The sequence below is a fragment of the Gymnodraco acuticeps genome, unplaced genomic scaffold (genome assembly GCF_902827175.1).
Source record: "Gymnodraco acuticeps unplaced genomic scaffold, fGymAcu1.1, whole genome shotgun sequence".
In the NCBI taxonomy this organism is placed as follows: Eukaryota; Metazoa; Chordata; class Actinopteri; order Perciformes; family Bathydraconidae; genus Gymnodraco; species Gymnodraco acuticeps.
This window is the reverse complement of record NW_022992193.1, coordinates 2,265,067-2,280,187: the sequence shown is the minus strand read 5'-3', so window position 1 is coordinate 2,280,187 and position 15,121 is coordinate 2,265,067. Positions and strand designations below refer to the sequence as shown.

Here is a 15,121-nt window from a genome sequence, read left to right as displayed (position 1 = left end):
ATGTGTCCTCTTCTGCTCCGCTTGAAGCAAGGTAACTAATTGGAGCTGACAGAACTGTGATTTAAAACACGATTAAGTCTCGACTGTGAGAGGGACCTAATCTTATTCACGTTATTCAGAGGAACCAAACGTCCCACTGACCTGCATGTGGAGTATCCCCACACACATACACTGCTTCCTGGCCCACTTTAGAGCCTTTTGTTGGGCATAGAGGAATACAACTGGGGTAGTAAAGAAAGGAATTGGAACTAAATAATGGAGGTGTTGTGCTTTCCTGTTTCTTATCCAGTTTTCAATCTCCAAGGTATTTTACAAGGACTGAACAAGCCAGGTGTCAATGTCTTGCTCAGAAAATATTTGCAAAAAATGTGTCTCCTAAACAGACATCAGTGCAAACCAATATGCTGGAAAAACACAGGACAGATGGACATTTACTCACCAGCATGGAAAGCTGTTAGGCAGTGGCAACGTTGGCATAACTATTTGTGTTGTTTGCACAATCTGTGGTCCAGATGTTGTTGAAACAGCTGTGAAAATGCAGACCTGTGTGTCCTCATTTAAGTTCATTTTCTAGGTAACAGGTTGCTGGGTTTATTGAGTTTGATAAACGCCGTTTGTCAGGCGCTAAGATCGATCCTGTGACCTCCTCGGTACAGGACAATCTCTTTGTCTGAATAGCACCCAGTCTCCCAAACAAACTCTGACAGCCAGTGTCGCATTTCATCCCTCACGGACCATGCCCCTCGACAGAGAGGACACTCATTCAGGGCATTCTTGCACTCAGTGGCAAACCCCTCAGATATTGGCATCTATAATATTCTCTGCCACTCTGGGTTTTCAAAGTTGTGTTGTAACCATGTTAGCTAATCCATGAGGTCTGTAGAAGGGAGTGAGTAGGAAAGAAGTGTATTTCTGAGATACAAAGAAAGCAAAACCGCCTACCACAGTTTGCAGGTTTACTTGGCTTGAGTTCAGCAAATCTGCAGCATGTTGATCCATGTGCCTCAAACTTATTTGAGTCCTGTAGAAAGCTTTCTTTATTTAGATCAGTTTGTGTGGTGCCCAAAAGCACATTCCAAGAATAAAAGTGCTGAATGTTCACACAGAGCTATTACAGGAAGTTCATGCCTCTCTGTTTTAGCGGGATTATGACATACTGTATAGTCCAGCTCTAAATTGCTGTTTGTGGTTTCACACCCCTAATTGGCCCCCGAGAATGCAGGCAACTGGGCTGATGACATATTCTGGATAATATAATGGCTGCGTGTGTTTCTATATGCAGCCAGCTGCGTCTGTTTTAATGTAAACAGCACACAAAAGCCTTACAGTGTTTTATTGGCTTTGCAGTGCATTTCAATTAAATCAATTTTTATTGAGACAACAAACAATGTGTTTTTGGTTGTCAGAAAAGCTCTTAAAACTGCAGGTGGCTACAATATTATTGAGTGTCAAATATGTTGGAAAAATCTATTTTTATAGACGTTATAGTATCCAAAGTGATGTTCTTAAAGCAGCAGTGTACACCAGTTCCATTGGTCTGGTTTTTCAGACCAACGATGGGAGGAAACCACTAATGAGACTCAGCGTCGTCCTAAATGGGCCAGCGACCTCCTGTTAGCCTAGCGTAGCGGCTAAGCTATGTAGCGCCGAGCCTTTATGACTTCCAGATGTCCAAGCTAAACGGCTAGATTGTGTTCTCCCCATCCTTTTGCAAACGGCGCACGGCTGTAGACATAGAGTGAAGTCTAGTGGAGGAATCAATGAGCCTCATTGTTGAAGTCCAAGTATTGTTAGAACATACAGACTCGGGTTTCTTTAATGCGAGTGTGTTTTTCAGCTGATGCATAAAGGAATCCACTGCTATGGAAATAAGTCTCCAGGGATTCATGGCTTGGGGATTCCTAAACAAAACCAGAGCATGTCTTTTACTTAAGATCCATCCTTATTCCTGTGTGCATCTGCTTGTCAGGGCCGTATTTTGGATGAATGGAAACCCCCCCCTGATTCATAGGAACTTCACACACTCTGTAAAGCCAGTGTGAAACGTAGAAACAGATGCACATTGATGGCCCATCACGTTCATGTCGGTCTGTTTTTAACTGGACTGCAGGAACACGGCAGCTGAGTGTGTGTTGTGGACATCCTGGCCTGCTTCCAGGAAGGGTTTTTACTGAATCCGTCTGAAGAGGGACTTACCAGCAAATCCAACATCCTGTCTTAGATATGTAACATTTAGAAGAAAATGAAAAGACATCAAGGATGTAATTTAGGGCATATGTACCAATCAACTCAGGGCACCCTATTCGGCTTTGCAGAGTTGTGTTGTCCCACTTTTTTATCCTGCAATGATTGATGACTCATTCCTTAAATTATAATGTTGTATAGGCGCTAGAAGATGTGTTCTATTTCATTTCTCAGTGCTTTGGAAAACAAGATGATAGCTTTTTACAAGCTGTCCTTCCAAATAGAAGGGGATTCTCATGCACTTTCCCACACAGAAACTCAGATTTGTCTAATTATTCCGACATGACATAGCAATTTTAACCACAATTTAACACAGGATCTGGTCCAAACAGTAATGCAGTGTTTTTTGGCCCATGTTTCACCCTTCCACAAATGTTCCTGAAATTCAGGAGAGTATTTTTGTTAGTAATCCTGCTAACAGACAGACAAACCCAGCCAAAAACATGCTATCCTTGGCAGAGGTAATACTGGATAAACATACAATAATGCGTCTTCAACCCTCATACTTCTCTGCAGTGGGCTTTCCATTCACAAGTTTCCTCCTATCTGAACTGTCTGTGTTGTTTTCAAGTGTTGACTGTGCCTACTACCCCCATTGGAACCATCAAGGGCCCCCCTCACCACGGCAACCCCTGCCATGGAAACCAGCCCCTCAAAGGAATGACCCTTTTGAGCACCAGTGTGTAGAGACCCTCTATCTCACTCTGTAGTAAGAGGATACAGGCAGGAGACTAGAAAACTGCATCTTTCTGTTATTTTCTTCCATTGCTATTCTTTGTTGTACCTGTTGTTTAGGCTGTCTAGTGGGAAGACTTGGGTCACCTCGTTAAATCAGAGAGCATAAATCACGACATAAAAAGGAGCCTTTATTTGAAGCATCAACAGATGTTTGTGAATGGCCTCTTGGGAAGGAACATTTCTCTTTTATTGCTGACAATAGCTGGTGACAAACTGAAAAACTTTAGCTCAGAGCCTCAGACACAGAAATGCATTTATCTATAGATCCGTTCACCATCTACAAATGACCTATTATACTTTTATTAAGCCTAATAAAGCTAAACTAATCATGCTGTTGGAAGAAAATGAAACTGAATGGCTTTCTGTCAAATCAGCGACTTGGCATCCTGACACAATACTAAAGCGTTTGTTTACGGTCATTCAGGCAAAGTACTCTAGAACCCTTTCTAATGGAAATAGCAATGAAATGTGTATATTCCCCAATGCATGGTCTTTAGTGTATCCTGGCACATCCCCAGTGTCCTTATAAACTCTTATTTGTAGTGTTTTTATGGGTTTTATAGACTGTACAGTAAAAATGGTTTGGTTTCTTTGCCTCTTAGGAATAGGAAAACTGTCCTCTGTGTTTTACCTCAGTAACTAAAACGCCTCACATGTTTCATAGAGAAGTCAGCTCATTGTTGATACTACCAGCATATTTGTTTCAAAGTCCAAAATATCAAAGCTGCGCCCCTCCGTACATGTCCTGATGTAATCTCCGCTGTCTACAGAAGCATGATTGCTATCTCCTGGGCTGGCATATTTCCTCCTTCACATTAAGTGTAGCTTTTGAGAAAACTCATATCTGAGTAATTTGCCATTTCTGCTGAGAAATCCCTTATGTCTAAAGCCACCAGCTTTTCCCACTTCTTTTGTCTGCGCGCCATTGGACGCCAATTATTGATTTAGTCCCTCCCGAGCTGTCTTTTCCTCAGCTCACCTAGCTCCTGTGGGGAAGCAGGAGGAGAGGGACCCCCTCTGTGAATATACATGCCGACATTCAGATGCTAATCCCCCGCCATCTGCTTTGTACCTCAAGGGGAGGGTCGACGTGAGCCCCCCTGTCCATGCTCGCTACATGGTAGGGAGAAAAATCCCTGAGCTCCTTGTGCCCTGAGGGCTTGCCAGGCTCATTGTCACCTCTACACCCTAATCCAGACACACTGCACCCCCCCCCCCAATGGTCCTTAGCTTAATAGACCCCTTTTTTCTGCATGACCCCTCACACGAAAGCTTCCGTACAGATGAGTTTATCACCCCCAGTAGGTTGTTAAAAACTTTTTTGTACAGCTAATCAAATGGAGCAGACATCATTTACACGAAGCTCTAGAGTTGTTGGAGTTTTGCTCCCACTGTTTTGAGTGGGAACACTGCTCAGGCGGAGTGGTTGCACGTAAACCGCTTGTGTGTGGGATTGTGCTTGGATTTGCAGCTCCTGTGTATTTTGGTATACACTTGTGGAAGTTCCTCTTCATGCTTGTCTCATCCGCTCAAGTAGTTGTTGATGTTGTAGTTCAAAACCTCTTAAGCAAATAAATGCCTTTTTGAAGTTAATTGGATTATAAACTAAAACGGATTGTCAGGAAGATAAAATCAATGCTATTTTTCTTAAAGCATAAAAAGAGATTAGGGATGTGAAGTTTTCAATTAACTACGATACAAATTTGAGAAATATTTAGTACCCTAATCTCTCTGAGAAGATGTAATGTGATAAAACCCCAACTTGAGCCAGAATAAATAATGAAAAAGTGCAAATAGCTCTGAGGAACACCATACTGCCGTGATAATAACTGTGACAAATGTCTCCGGAGTTCACGCACCACTTGTGTGTCTTTTTCCCATAGCAGATCAGATGAAAACTCAACGGGAAAAGAAAGCCCCACTCCCAGCAGCCTTTATCTCCCATATTCTCAGCACTAATTCAGCATAGCTCCAAACGGGGAGACCCGGAATGCGTTTTATCATCAGTAGCTCGTATGTTCTCGAGCCCAAGTATTTCCTGCGAGGGGCGGCATTCCCGTCAACAGACATGTGAACCAGTTGTGATCTAAACCACAAAGGGACGGAGCTTCAGACTCCGTAATCTGCATCCACAATCTGAGTAATGAAAACACAAAGCTCTGTCTGCTTCAGCCTGCACTGCATCACTCTGTCTGCACGTGGCTCTGTTTTGGTGTGTGTGGAAAGCAAAAGTGACAGTGTGTCGGTTGCATTGCAGACCATGTCACTCTGCTGCGGGGCTGGTGATGGCGGCTTCCTGACTGCTGATGATGCTAGGTGTCGCGTTCAGATGAATTTACCTGCACTCGCTCTCGCTGTGTCATCACTTCCACCCAGTATGGATAACAAATGGCTCAGGACAGGAAGTCAAAGGCAAAAGCTAACATATTAAGAATTGCTCCCAAAGTTTTGTAAATGTTATATACTGTAGTGGAGGTAAAAGAAGCCCCCAATATTATTTTGTATTTTCTACTCTGTCCTCCTATTAATTGACTGTATTCCTCATTTTTGAACCTTTTATGAGAAATGTACTTAGATTGTTTTTCGAATATGCCATTCAGACATTCTAGATAATGAATAATATGACTGCTTTTAAATATGTTCAAGCGTGACCTCATCAGCTTTTTATTTCCCACTACATCCCCTCTCTGCCAGTAAAGCTCCGCCATCGCAGTCATGGGGTCTTCCTCTTTAATTTAACTTTGTCTCCGCACGGAGCCGTAGCCATAGTGACTCATCCCAATGTCATGGAAACAAAGTATTATCACCGCAGCAATAACAGAACACAACAGAAACCTGTAGCCCACACAGCGTCGCCAACTGTGCAGTCAAAATGGATTGAACCATTAACGACACCATTTGGATTTCAATGCAACATAGAAATAAGAAGCAACGGAAGGTTCCAATCATGCTTAAAGCATTACTTCTGATTACTTTTAGTCAACCAACGTGACAAATTCACTCTTGTTGTTCATGATTTTTTTTCTATGGCACATAAGGGCTTATAACAGATGCCCTAGAAATAATCTTAGAGACATACTGAAGTGCAGTTGGCTCCAAGAATGTAAATGTCGAGTAAGTTAATGAAGAATGACCTCACCCTTGAGTCCCTCAAGTGCATGCAGTCATTATCACCAACCCCCATGTCAGCGCATTATAGCTGGGATGCTCTGCTCTTTAATAACTCCAGCTTCATTCTTCACTCCTTCCTCTTTTGTTAATGGACGCTGGCGAGAGATTCTCCCACCTGGCCTAGCACATACGGGCCCTTCTCATCTTATTGCCTCCCTCTCCAAGCTCGTATCTCTCTCTCTCTCTCTCACCACAATATGGCTGTATCACTTACACTAATAGCCTGCACTTAGAGTACCTCAAGGTGAAAGCGCTGCCGTGATGCTTCCTGTGGACGGAGGGAAGACAGGAGGGATTGTGTTTGCTATTAAAACGCAGTTTAAAAGGTAGTTTGTTGGAGTTGATTGAATACTTATGTTGTGTGTCTACTACATGATCAATCAACTGTCAAACAGAACGGGCTCTTTGGCGCTTGATGCTTTTTATTCCTCGCCTGCTTTGTGGTAGTTCCTTTTTTAAAGGGCCATACCAGAGTTGTATCTACTTTAATACAAATAGGACAAAATGAATGTTGCAGAGTCCTATATAATTACATTATTTCCTCATTGGCAACAGCACATGTCATAAACAAAAATAATTTGGAAAATAATAGTTTTAATCAGCCGTTTAAAGTCAAGGTTGTTAGGCAGTACGGTGCAGAAATGAATGGTAGTCAATAGAATGGTGGAACAAAGATGTGTGTTTTACTGTAGCTCCGCTGAAAAGTATGATTTGTAGCTATTTCTATGCTCCTTTTTGAAGCAGTTGAAAGTTGTTTTCAATTTGAAAAAATATGTCAAAACATAACACATCGTTCTTCATTTCCCATGGGGTGTTCTGAGTTTTCCCTCGTTCACAGCAGCCAAAAATCATCTCTGTTTCTGAGCCTCCTACCATGACTCATTCTTTTTTGGGTGGTTTGGGAGGAGGAGGGGAAAAGTTCTCGGCTTGCTTGTTTTGGATGCTTTACTGACAGCGCGGTTTCCCATGCCTTGCCGGAATCACAGAGTTGCCCCATAAGACTCGACAGCTGTTGACTCCAAGTCACGACGCCTTTGTTTCTTGTTTATTGGTGTTTACACTTGGGCATGATCAAGCGGCATGTTTGCCTGACCTGCAAGCCAAAGATGTGGGTTTTTGTAGACGTCTTTTCACATGTTTTCACGGCCCCCAATTGTATTCTTGATGCATTTACTTTACTTTAATGCATACAGTCTATTTGAATATGTGGCCTTGTGTGCATGCGATTTGTGGCATCCTCCTCCTGCAGTTAGTCATGTGCAGCTGCCCTCCCCCCCCCCCCCCCCTCTTCCCTGTCCGTCTCTGATGACTTCCAGAAACTTCCGCTCCTCAGTGTGTCGTCTTTCCTCCAAGCCTAAGCACCACTATCTGCTGATTCTCCCACTTTTTATCTGGAGAAACAATCCAACATCTGGAGTGAAACATCATTGGATTAACCAATAGCCTCGGGATTAGTCCTGCGTCATGTGTACTGGTGTTTCAAAGAGATGGAATTGGGAATCATTGACATTCTATTGATTGTGGATGGGATTATTTCTAATTAAAGACCTGTTGGGAGATCAAAAATGTTTTGAGCCAAATAATTGTTGTGCTAATGTATGACTGTTTGCTCAAAGACCTCTTATTGTTGTTGAGATTTCACAAGTCTGAATTGCATTGAACTGCTAAAGTATTAGTAGCATTTCCAGAAATATGCTTGGCTAAAAACGAGAGTATACCTAGTGCGTTTCCGGCCACATTTTGGCCTTAGTCGCTGCTTAAAAACTGTCTAAAAGTTTGTTTTTTCTTGAACTAGGGAATCCACAGATTAATTCCACACCCGATACATTAGGATCCACTAAAGTTTTTCATGATTTGATATGAATAAATTATCTATTTTGTCACCATCTTGACACAATAGGAGTCAGGATGATAATTGAGGGGGATTAAAACAGTTTTTGTTCTGGCAGAAAGGCATTTTTTGCTTATTCTTCCTCACATAAACCTAGAAAAGTGCCTATGCTTTTTTTTGCTTTTTAAAACTTCCATCTTGTCACAGATCTCACTTCCTCATCCAGTATCTACTTTTCATCCTCTACTGTAGGACTTTTTTCATGAAGCTAGCTTTCTTCCTGCTGGAGCTTCATGGCTCTGAACCCCAGTGTCTCACCACTGCTGCCCAGATCTCAGTGCTCCCTGCGTAGGTGCTAATTTAGAGCAGATGGACGCCAAGGCTCTGAACTCCCATCAACAGGAAATGGCTTAGAAACATGGACATCCCTCTTACAGATTACAGCCGTTTACCTTTCCTTGTTAACCTCCCCTACTGAACAATTATGTGGGAAACACTCAACTCAAACACCAAGAGAAAGCTACTGTACAATGGGATTAAATTATTACAATTGTATCACTTTGAATCCATTATCTTATTCTCATTTTAATTTGGCTCGCTGTTTCTGTGCACTCTGTAGGCGTGAGCGCATCGTCTCTGAACTTTGGAGGCACTATTCCACTTGATGAATTATTTGTTTGCTTTGCTGCATTTAGATAGCCCGCAAGGTAAAGACAAGGATAATACAATCCAAACCCGAGAGCAAGACAGCTTCCAAATGAGAAAATAAGCACCCGGGGCTAGAGTTCTTCTGCAGAGCTTTACAAAACTGTAGGGGGGGGGGGGGGAGAGATACTGCAGGAGCTGAAAGGGGCTGGAGCATGCCAATTTGAGTTCAGTTTAGCAATTAAAGTAGACTTAGTAGTGGAATTTAAGGTCAAACATTTGGTTAGAAATTGTCAATAGGAACGCTATTTTACTTGCTGAGAATCAGCACGTTTTCTTAATTAATCCTACATGTTCTCACATTTTATCCACTAAATGACTAATCTATTAATAAGGAAATACAAATGTTTGCTGGCTGCAGCCCTACGCAGAACCCTCCTCTGCTGTTTTCTGCTTTTTCTACCCAGAGAAGTTTTCCTAGTGGAATAGAGAGTTCTGTGTTCCCTGTGAGCATGGTTGATTTTTCCATGGAGTTCTCGTACAGTAGTCTGAGTTCAGCCCAGGGTGTGTAGACGGCTTCAAAGCCCGCGGCTACACCCTGTGGTTAGTATAAAACGGGGCACACGCGAGCTGAAGCGTTGACACACAAACACACAACCCGGCAGGCAGTTGGTCTACAGGTCATGATACACACGCCCTGAGACAGGCGCAAATGTACTTAAGTCTATAAAAACAGTAGAGTGTTCTCGCCACTTCTTCCCCCTCACTCGTGGCATCAGTCTCCTCTACTTCCTGTCTATTTGTTATCCTCAAATCTCTGTTTTGAACAGGCCTCTTTGAGGCATATTTCAAACTTAGGAATTTCCTGTGTTCTGCTTATATCAGAGACAGAGTAGCAACACACACTCCCTCGCTGATAGTCTAAAGATGGCCTGTGTGTGTGCACATTGTATACATGCATTTGAATGTGAGTAATGACACAATCTGCAGCCTAGAGAGAGTCATCTTGCTGGGTGGTAGAGAAGGAAGGATGACTCTCCATCCATCACGCTCACTATTCAATCCAGTGGTGGTCCGGAGAAGGGTTTTAGAGATTCCCATGTGTTATTGCCGTCAGTTACTTTATGAATTGAAAGCTTGTCATTGAGATGGTGTAACGCTCACTCTTGGCAAATGAACAGCCTAGTATTTGCTCTTGCAAACAAGGAAGGCTGCACTTTCACAAACCACTCAGGTTTTAATGCGCTCAAGTGCTTCACAATCCTCACACTCTGAATTATGACGGGTGAATGGGTTGTCGGGGGATTCTGTCAGTATCGTAGAGTAAACTGTCGCTTCTTCCCAACACATAAAGCGAGTTTATCTAGTGGGATTTCCTAGTGTGACTATGAACACCTAATATAGTTCTGTCACCCTGTCTCTAATGATGGATTGTAAAGGCAAGGCATGAGAGGGGTAAATATAGGGTTCTCCTTTATTCCAAACGGTTCATCTTTTTTTCTAAACTGAACTGGACAGTTACAGCCATCATCAGATAGACATGCTCTGCACATTCATTGGCTTGACCGAGGTGTAGGACTTTTGTGTGAGTCACGCTGTTGTGTCTATATGCAGAGGGCTCTCAGGGGATAAAGATGTTCATCTAGTCGAGCTGCTCTGAACAAACTCACCTTTGACCTATGACATCACAGTCCTCCAACTGCTTTTGATCCAACAACAAAGAGTAAAAGAGTTTGACAGCTCGAAAACCTTTTTGTTATTGAGTCAATTGTAAGCTCAGGGGAAACTATGAAGGTAAAAGTGAATCAAATTGATCTCGTATAAAAGGAAATCTAATAATCATAACTAACCTTTTCAGATAAAATCATATTAATAGTATATATTAATGCTGGCTGACTCAACCGGAGAGCCTTCAAACAGACACACAGATCAGCACGGATTAGGTCATTCGATTTTCCACCATCTTAAATCTAATTCACTCTTTGTTTGAACTAAAAGAAAAACAAGCAGATGTCATCGTTTCGAGCAAAGAGGAGCAGACATCAGCCTTATGCTGGAAAGAGATTGCTCTTGTGATCCTGCTGATGCTGCAGTGGTCTGATCCTCATTAACATGCGTCTGCCAGTGCGAGCGATTACTAGGCGTGTCTGGGTGAAAGTACTAACATGGGACGGACTGTAATGCTTACGGTGGTGTGTAGGAGTCAGGAGGAAAAGCATGTTATGAGTGTATATGAGGTACTATTTCTATTGTTTTTAACTCAATGAAGTTCAGTTTGCTTGGCGTAAAAAGTATTTCATCTATTGCTTTAGTTTTAAATTTGGGCTTGAGACTTCACCAGGTTGTCTAATGGTTGATACTTTCAGTTGCATTGTGGGAAGTGAAGGATTTGTTGAGTTTTTACTCGCACTACGAATTGAAAGACAGGATATCTTGGCCTCCATTGCATCAATTAAGAAGGTTATTATTTGAATCACTTACACACACTTTATGGAGTGCTGATTAAGTCTTTGATTATAACGTGTTAAAACAAATTTGAAAGCTGCAATTTCTCTCTGGAAAATGTGGTTTCTTCAAACAGTCCAAAACGCAGATTAATTAAGTTAACATTATATAAAACTGGGGAAGTAATCAATATCATAATCCAAATGACCATACTAGCGATGTTCTAAATTGTAAAAATCTATAACATATTGGCTGTGATGCCATGATCATGCCTATTTGTCCCAAAGTACTTAACAATAATGTCACTGTAAGATACAATTTACTAACGACCAACTGTCCTAGTCAAGTTTCTTGATTATCATGAAAATTAAGCATAACTTCTCAATCAATTTGAAAAAAAAGATGATTTAGTTTAAGTTCAAGATACAGAACCATACCCTTATTACAACCATCAAACAGAGATGTAACACTACAAGTTGTCCAAAAAACAAACACATTTTATTGAGGGCCGACTTAATTCCCTAGGGACCCACTCAAAGGAGTGTTTGCATTAATCAATATCTTCATTCACATTAACTGCTCTCTGCCCTCCCATCAAACTGCAACACTTCAAGTTTTATGGTGGCACACTAAAACAGAGCTGAAATTACATATTTAATGACACTCGTGTTTGATGACGCAGAAACACCAAAGCCACAGCCGTTGTTTTCTCAAGCACCTGCAATAAAAGTGCCCGCTCAGTGAAACCCAGTCTGGGCTTAAAGAAGCTTGAGTCATGCTTTCAGAGGCGTCCGAAACAGCTTTTTGGGTATGATGATACAAAGGCAAGTCTGGAATTCAAAGGTCAGAAGTAGCAGATGATGTTTTGTCCTTCAGACTGCATTAAAAACTCATAAAACTGGCTTTTTATTGGCCTCGTTATTGTACAGTAGTTGTGGTCGATTTGGTGATCTTGTCAATACAAACTTGGTTTTATCTCTCAAACAAAACATCAAGCAGGAATGCTCCAGACTTTTCTGACCAGCTATGGAATCTCAGATCAAAATCTGGATGAAGGGGTCCAGGCAGATTACCCACAAGCCTACGATGATCCATTCAGATAATCCTGATCATTTTGAGTTGGCTTTGCCCCAATATATGATCAACCAGCACTTCCATAAATGCGATTGACCTACCTTTTAAAATTGGAACTAGACATAAGGTTTCATTGTCACCCATGAGAATATATCCTGCCATATGCATTTGATCGAAGAGTGCTAAATTGTCACTTGCAAGTTATTATCAACCAGAGGACTGCTAAGGACAAAGGGTCAACAACATGTGTAATCTGTTGACATCGCGGTTGTTGACAGTCGGTATTGGAAGATTGGCGTTAGCAGAGGCTGAGCGGATTAGATGTTAGCCGCCATGCTAGCAGAGCCCTTCCTCTGTAATCAGTGTTGGCGGCTGCCGATGACTGGACTGTCTGCGCCTCTCCACGCTTTGATTTCCCAACTGTGCCATCCGACCTTCCATTTATTCTCCATCTTTCTTATCTCTCATCCTACGTCTCTTTTTCCTTTTACTCAAATTCCCAATAACATCATCGGTATACCCTGAAGCTGCTCCACAAATGTACTACTTTGCGTTATTACATTTCACAGCAAGATTATTTCTACACTGCCATTTTAAATATCTCATTTTTTTTTTTTTTTAAATGTATCAGTCCCCGACGCTGACAGGTTGATTACAGTCTTACACTGATGGCTCTCTTTACCTTCTATGGAACAAGACATGCTAATAATGGGACTCAGAGAGGATGTGATGTGGGCTGGAAGCAGTCATTTTGAAAGTCTTGGAGTCAAATGAAGATGTATCCTTTATGATTCAGCCTCTGTGGTCTATGTGAGGTTTGGTGATCATGTTAGGGAGTGTCTCTTGACATTGGTCTGGTCAGGCTGGTTTGTTTCAGTGGATTAATGTGCTTCCTTCATAAATGATTGGAACAAGTATATGTCGATGCACCAATGAAGTCATCTTTGGCCAATAAAGTTGTTTCAAATCTTAATAATCTACTCTGAAACTCACAATTTCTGTTTTTAATCACAACTTAGACATCTCTAGTGCTCCAGCTGATGGAAAGCTAAAGAAATGGGCCTTTGTGAGCCCCCTGGACTACAAATATATTTCATTTCATGTGGTTGGAGGAATGGGCGAGGAATTAGGCTTTGAGCAGTCAGCGCTCAGTGCTACTGACTTGTATGCTTTAGCTCTGCTTGTCTAGCCTCTGCAGTCTCTCTCAGGATCCTCTTTTCCCCCTCGTCCCCCCTCTCCGCCTTTGTTTCAGTGCTGCTGCTGCTGCTGCAGTGGGCCATGCCTGCAAATGAGCACCAGGACAGAGCAATTATTCATTATGGGGGCAAGCCCTGCACCCCTCCTTCTATACACTTGCAGATACACTGCGCTCGCTGTCATGCTTCGAGGTTCCATACATTCATAATGTGGACGTTTTTTAAGTAATGTTACACGTGGAATACACACCGGGAGGAAAATGAAATATGCTTCGGGGAATTTCTAGGATAGAGATGTATCTTTATAATTCCCTCAGGAGTGGATGAGCTTCGTATCTCTTTCAAACATGAATGAATGTGACTGACACAAATATACACACACTTGTCTCATGCCCATCCCCCCTTATACACAGCCCTGGTTTGGTTGCATAGTGTGCACTGGTGAAAGCAGGGAGGGGGAGACCTGCGTGAGACAGCATGCCGGTTGGCTCGCTGCATGTGTGTGTGTGTGTTTTTGAGAGTGTGTGAGCTGCAGTTGCCGGCGAAAAAGCATCAGCCATCTCTGCTGCCTCTTATCTTCGCTCCTTCTTCTGTCTCTCATCTATTTGTTCTCCTCTCTGCAGAATCTGCTACCTTGCCCCCGTTCTTGAGCACTCTGCAGAAAAAGCTACCCTTTCCCACCAGGTAAGATGCTCTATTTTTCCTGTGCAGTGCAGTCTTTGCTGCTTATAAAATACCAGCAGAAAATAAAAGTAAAATGTTCCTTTTTAGTGAATGTCCTCCCCCGAGCATGGCTTTGGTCATTACTCAATCCCCTCCCTGCGTATCCTCCTATTGTATGCATAGATTCTAATCATCCATGATATTTGCTACTGACATATTCAAACAAAAGAGTGATAAGATAAGCCAGGGGCTGTTTCTGTATTTTGGTGACGTACCCAGTCTAGACATCTCTGATTATTCAGCCGGCAGGACAGTTCACTTAAAGTGCTGCTGCTGCTGCTTGTTTTCTTAAGATAGAGATACATTATTTCAATTAGAAATAAAAGCAATTGTGGTATTTTTGGATGCTGTGATACCACGTCCCTGTCAACAGATTGTTGGTGGATTCTCAGTGGGAGTGACACCAAGCTGAACACATTTCTAGCTGTGACAAGTTGGAAGTAGTGATGAGATGCCAAATCTGACTCTGTATCGTTGTTGCTTCCCTCCCACTGTGTGTATTCCTATATCTGCATCATCCTGTTCATCTGGATTGAAATCTATTCTCGCTCCCAGTTGGACTGTCCCCACTTTTTCTCCTCTCGTTCACCAGCTGTTTCTCCTATCAACTCCGGACAATATCCAGATAATTAGATCCACATTGTCCAGACTTACCCTTTTACATATAATAGATAGTCATGTGAGTTCTCAGTTCCTAAAAATACTGTCTGGTTCAGAGGGAGGGGTGGCACCTAGGTAGCACATTGACAAATCAAAATGTGACGCAGATTACTCCGTGTTCACGTAGCCTGTTTGTACATTTTCAAGTCTCTTCGTGTGCCTTGAATAAGTCTCAATGATTATGGCATTTGGCTTTGCAAACAGGAATTAGGGTTAGGGTTAGAAATATCTGTTCCCATCAATGTATGAACTTCTTGCCAGAGGTTTCTTTCTTCTGGCTTCACCCCCATAAATCGGCGAATATTCAGACTTTGTGCTAGTGTTCTGGCAGGATAAAGTGTTTGATGTCGAACTGAAAGATTCCACGTTCTCATATACAGCTCTTCTAGGTAAG

General features: G+C 42.2%; 1 protein-coding gene across 1 annotated transcript in view; it reads left to right on the top strand.

Moving 5' to 3' along the window:
- The window catches only part of LOC117539299 (receptor tyrosine-protein kinase erbB-4), a 24,918-nt gene continuing 9,797 nt past the window's right edge, over positions 1-15,121 (top strand). Inside the window, exons 1-3 of the mRNA XM_034205410.1 lie at positions 1-31; positions 2,816-2,927; positions 13,968-14,028. Of these exons, the coding sequence (XP_034061301.1) occupies positions 1-31; positions 2,816-2,927; positions 13,968-14,028 (204 nt within the window). The remainder of the gene's footprint in view (positions 32-2,815; positions 2,928-13,967; positions 14,029-15,121) is intronic.